At 38.1% G+C, this 6,000-nt stretch overlaps 1 protein-coding gene across 3 annotated transcripts in view; it reads left to right on the top strand.

Moving 5' to 3' along the window:
- The window catches only part of TPM4 (tropomyosin 4), a 44,244-nt gene extending 39,195 nt beyond the window's left edge, over positions 1-5,049 (top strand). For all 3 annotated transcript variants that reach the window (XM_044671549.1, XM_044671551.1, XM_044671553.1), the window contains one exon: positions 3,428-5,049. In XM_044671549.1, the coding sequence (XP_044527484.1) occupies positions 3,428-3,510 (83 nt within the window). In that variant the 3' untranslated portion in view covers positions 3,511-5,049. The remainder of the gene's footprint in view (positions 1-3,427) is intronic.
- The last annotated feature ends 951 nt before the right edge of the window (positions 5,050-6,000 follow it).

Here is a 6,000-nt window from a genome sequence, read left to right on the forward strand (position 1 = left end):
TAAATTAAGACTCCAGTGACATTCACCTATTAATTTCCCTGACACCCTAGAGGACTAAAGTTGGGGGTGGGGAGGGAATGGAGGAGGGCAATAAAAAGCATGCTGAGAATTAAAGGATGGAATTCTTCTAGGGGATGATAAGGTCCTTGGGGAAAGACAATAAAATGGCTTTCTTCTTCTGTTGACTCCAAAGGAATCAACATGTCTTTCTAAGCCCTTTAAATTTAGAGAATCATTCAGGTAACAAGGATGGCTCCCATTTCTGTAGTGATTAGTAATTTACAAGGTTCTTTGCTCCCAGTACCTCCAAGAAGTAGGAACCACAGGGTGGATTAGCCTTAACATGTACAAGTAGAAGCTAAAACTTAGAGAACATTATACAACTAGGAACATAGCAGGGGTAGGACTCAAACCTGGGTTCTTGGCTACAAACTCTTTCCATAATACTGAGCAGTCATCCCTAGTTTTTTTGACAGTCTGTCAATCCTGGATCTGACACCTCCTAGCAGTGTGACTTTAGGCAGATATCCTCCTCTATCAGGGTTTAGACTTCAAAATCCCATCCACCTTGAATAGCGAAAGTCATTTCCCCTCTCTGAAAACCAGTTTCCTCTTCTGTAAAATAGAGATGAATATACTTGTATTAATTGCTTCACAGGGTGGTTTTTAGGGAAATGCTTTATAAACTTTAAAGTGCTATAGCAGGGGTAGCTAGGTAGCACAACAGATAGAGCACCAGGCCTGGAGTCCTGGAGTCTGTAGGACCTGAGTTCAAATATGGCCTCAGGCACTTCCTAGCTGTGTGACTTGGCTGGAGGGAGGGGATCCAGGAGGAGTCATTTAACTCCAGTTGCCTCACCCTTACTGCTCTTCTATCTTAGAATCAATATTTAGTATTGATTCTAAGACAGAAGGTAAAGGGTGGTTTTTTTTAAAGTTCTATAGTAATGGAAGTTATGATAATCCTAAATTCCTTTATATGTCTTTCCTACCCCTCCGCCTCTTAGCTCCATTTCCCTCTCCCTAATAATCATTTTATTTCACTCTAACCTTTAACATATGTTCTACCCACTCCCATTACATATATGCATTTGGACAAGCTAAAGAATGGGTTGGGATTGGTTGTTATTTTTTCTTTTACAAAGCCAAGTAGAACCAGCCCAGCCCTTCTTACATATTTGTCCTACAAATCTTTCCAGATGTCTGTAAACATTACCCTATGAAATAACTGTACAGCCACACCTGGCCAATCACTTTGCAGAATTCAGCATCTGTCAGGACTTCCTTTATAAGACTGTTTTAGGGAAGCCACTAAAATTAGCACCCTGTTGCAGATTTCAGAACTTGTTCCTCCAAACAGAAATAATATTTTCTTTTTTTTTTTTTTTTTAAACCCTCACCTTCCATCTTGGAGTCAATACTGTGTATTGGCTCCAAGGCAGAAGAGTGGTTAGGGTAGGCAATGGGGGTCAAGTGACTTGCCCAGGGTCACACAGGTAGGAAGTGTCTGAGCTCAGATTTGAACCTAGGACCTCCCGTCTCTAGGCCTGGCTCTCAATCCACTGAGATACCCAGCTGCCCCCAGAAATAATATTTTCTAATCAATGAAATATATGTGTTAATATCTCATTCATCCTCACAAGATGGTAATAGTTGCCTAAGGAGAAAGGGTGTTCAGTTTAACTCAGCTAACATATACTATGTGGGAGGTTCTATGCTTAGCATTGGGGATGCAAAGATGAAAAACAGCTCCAAGACCTGCCCTCACAAAACTTACTGTCTTGCAGTGGGGACTGTAGAAGACCTATACAAAAATGGCTATTAATACAAGGCATAATTCAATTTGGCAAACCTTTATTAAGCACCAACAAGGTGTGAAAGTTAATAAGTACAGTGGCAGGAAGTTAGAAAATGTGACATAAGAGTTGAAGAGAAGGAAGGTGGTCACTTAGAGATAGAAGGTCAAAAAAGTTCCATGAAGGGAGCAGTACCTCAGCTGAAGAAAGGATAGGAGCAGGGCATAGGGCAGGCTTGTTCCAGATAGTCGCTATAGCCAGCTTTCAAACCATGGTCAAACCGATTTCAAATTGAGCCCACCCAGCATAGAAGCAACATATATATTTCAAGCTGGAAAGGACCTCTGGGATCATCTGGTTTCGTACCCTTGTTTTGCACAGGGTACTAAGGCCTACAGAAGGAAAGTGACTTGCCCAAGATCATACAAATTATAAGAAGTAGAACCATGAAACAAAGCCAGTTCCATTGACTCCAAATGCAGTAGTCTTTTCTAGTTCTCTGTGCTGCCTCTGCAATGCTCTCCAACTCAATGATGACTCAACTTTTTAAATAGCCTTTAGTTTCAAACTTTGTCAAAAGATTTTTAAAGTCTAAATAGTTAAGAGTAGAAAACCTTTCTCCCCCAACTTCTAAGTCAGATCCTACTTTCTCTTTTTTTCTGTAATGTGCCGGCATTCTTCCAACCATCATAAAGTTTCCTTTGGCCATGTTCTTTCTCTGTCCTTTTTCAAACCACTATTTTATCTCTTCCTGCTCATTATAAATGGAAATCCTGTGAATTTTCTATCTTTTTTTTATTTGTGTCACCAAATTAGGAGTTTAGTAAAATGACTAAGGTATAATTAAAAGTGAAGTCATTGCATTGCCTTACTGTGGGGGACTCGGAGTTGATTGTATTTAGTTTGTTCAATAGCTAACCATTCTAATAAGATATAGCGTGGAGATAACTCTGCACTCTAGAAGTCTATGTTAGTGGACTTGGTTCTACCAAGCTGGAAAAGCTTTCAGTGTGGTAGGACTCGTGAGAAGCCCTGTGTCTGTCACCTGATGTCACCTCAATAAGCATGGAAAGGCTCATTTATCACCAGATGGCTAGCCATCAAGTTATTTATTTATTTGTTTGACATAACAGCTCACAAAGACTATCAATGAGGTGTGAAGAGACTGTTGTGTGGGAAGAGATGCCTGCAACAATGAAATCGTGCATCCTTACAGTACTGAAGGTTAATACAGAGATGTACTAGAACCACACATAGAAATCAAAATACATATCTGTGCAGTAGAGAAAAATTAGAAATTTCTGGGACCATTTTCAATACTTTTAAGGGAGAAAAAAATTAAATACAGAATTATGATTTTTTTAACCAAAAGAACAAGAAGTAAAAATATTTCGGTGCCTGCAAAAATATGTATAATATTACATCTGGGAGAAGCAAGCACAAGTTTGAAATCACTCAAGTAGTAAAAGTTATCTGATGAAAGTTCAGCATCACAGGTAAAGGTACAGTCGTGAACATCAGTTCTCTGCTAGGCTAGTTAGCAACTATAATTTCCCAGGAGGTCTTTTAATAAGCTTGGGTGGGTTTAAATTTTTTTTAATTTGTTTTAATTTTTCTTCTTCCTTGACTAGAAAAACTTGCCCAGGCCAAAGAAGAGAACGTGGGCTTACATCAGACACTGGATCAGACATTAAACGAACTTAACTGTATATGAATCAAAAAGGAAAAATTTTGTTTGCCAGAAATTCAAGAAATCCACGTTGTCCCTTTCCCTTGTAAGAAGTTTCTTCTATTATTGTATCTTTTCTTTACTGGAAATGTCAATCAAATTATGAATACCTGACCAATATTTGTTATCAGAGAGGCTTTGGGCACCAGTTAAATCTAGTTCCTTCTTTCCAACAGCACACTAAAGCTTCTAGTTGGCTTTTTTTTTTTTTATCCTTAAGTTGCATTTTTTTTTTCCTTAGGCAGGCAGGGTATTTAACTTAGGCCAAAATCTCCAAGATTGAGGGCATTCTGTTACACTCTAGGCAATAGCAGGGAACCCAACTGAGCTACTGGATTGTGCCTGGGTTGATTTAAGAACACAAACATTCCATGTCACCCTGAGCCTTTTTACAGAAGGGCAAGAACCATCTCATAAAATGGGTGGGGACTTTCTATCCATAGTGAAAAAGTTATTCTAGGAAGTCATAAACCACAAAGAATGGCCTAATTATCATGGTCCTTCCTCCCACTCCATACTGCAGGGCAAACATCCTCTGAGCACTCACTGAGAAAATACTTTTAAAAGTAATCGACAACATCTAGATTTTTTCTGGATGAATACTTGAGGTTCTGTTTCTGTACTGGTCCAAATATAGATGACTTGTATAAGTGTTGAATGCCGCCTACAATTGATGTTACTTTCACTGTATACCTAGACTTTTTTTTCTTTCAAAAGAGATTTCATTTTAGTATTTTAGGTGAGATCAGCCTGTATTTGGACCAGTATGGTACTTTACCAACTTCTGTCATTCAGAAGTTGACTTTTACAAAGCAATTGAAAGTCTCATTCCAAATAAGGAACCATGTTTGTCTGTTTCCCAATACCGTATGGTTGAGCATTAGTAATAAATTCAGCCAGTAAGTCAATGGAAATTAATATGGCGGCCTGTCTCCTTGATATAGTGCTTCCCATCATAGATTCTAGCCCTTTTCCATGCTACTTTCTTTATCCATGAATCTATTGGCTAGAAATGCAAAACTAAACTCCTCACCGTCACTAAAGGAGAAATACAATTCAATTTGCCTTGATTTCATTTTAGACTGCCATAGTATGGCAAATGGAAGGCTCCATTTCTTCCTCTGCAGAGGGATTTTTAATCCCTATTTTGGGACCAATTTAATAAAGACCAAAAACCTCCTGATTCAACTGGATTCAGAGAATCAAATAGATAGCACCTATTTGTTATTGCTAAACTGTTTCCTTGTGTACAGCTCAGTGCTAAAAACATTCCTTTTTCCACAGTAGTGTGGAACAGATATGAAAATTGAAGTTTACAGTTCTGATTAAAAATTACCCTGCTTCTAGCATGTAATCCCAGTCCTGATTCCTATTTATTAAGCATCACACTACCCAGGAAACACACTAGGAAATGTGAAGCTGAATGAAACCAAGTGCTTTTCATTTAGATCTTTACCAAATGTATCATATGTAATAGTATCACCTGTTTCTAGCTTTTGGTCAAATAAATTTTTACATAAACTATTTTGAGTTTTGGTTCTTTTTTAATGTGCTGTGATATGTGTGTATGGTGGGGGGAAGGTATATGAAACTGCTAAATTCTTATTTCCTCAATAAGCAGTACCCATTAATGGATACATCTAGATCTACTTTTTATTTTTTTATGTAGGAACTTTTGCAGCTAGGAAGCCACCGAAAACAGTAATAATAAAGTACGTGAAGAGTTTTGGTCCTGTAGACTAACATTACCTCATTATCCTCATCATTTGAAATCTTCTCCTTATTCTGTACACTACCAAAAACATCAAAATGTCGAATCCAATATGCATTTATTATTTCATCCCTTTAGCAAATGTTTTTTTAAACGCCTCCCAAGTGTAGAAAACTAAGACAGCTACAGAAAAGACATGATCACTAATAGAGCTTATATTTTGATAGGGGAGAAAGAGCTGGTTACAAACAGTTATACAAAGTAACATGTAATAAGTATAAAAATGCTGATAGGGAAAATGAGTTCAGAGAAGGGAGAGAATCCTTTCAATTGGATGTATCAAAGTCCAGATCTAATACGAGCTGTGATTTTTGATGGAACTGACTTAGAAATGAAAATGGGCAGAGCCAATAAATGTTTATTGGAGTTTAATATGACCTGGGGGATGCTTTCCATTTCAATTCAACAAACTTGTTCCTGCTCTGGGAAAGGTATAATTTTACACAGCTAGGTGGCTCAATGGATACAGAGCTGGGCCTGGAATCAGGAAGACTTGAATTCATATCCAGCCTCTGATATTGTGTGACCCTGGAAAAGGCTCTTAACCCTGTTTGCCTCAGTTTCCTCAGCTGTAAAATGAGCTAGAGAAGGAAATGGCAAATCACTCCAGTATCTTTGCCAAGAAAACCCCAAATGGGGTCATGAGGAGTTGGACACAATTGAAATAACTGAACAACAATATACCCAACACAAGTGACCACAGT

This window comes from Gracilinanus agilis, chromosome 1 (assembly GCF_016433145.1).
Source record: "Gracilinanus agilis isolate LMUSP501 chromosome 1, AgileGrace, whole genome shotgun sequence".
Taxonomy (NCBI): domain Eukaryota; kingdom Metazoa; phylum Chordata; class Mammalia; order Didelphimorphia; family Didelphidae; genus Gracilinanus; species Gracilinanus agilis.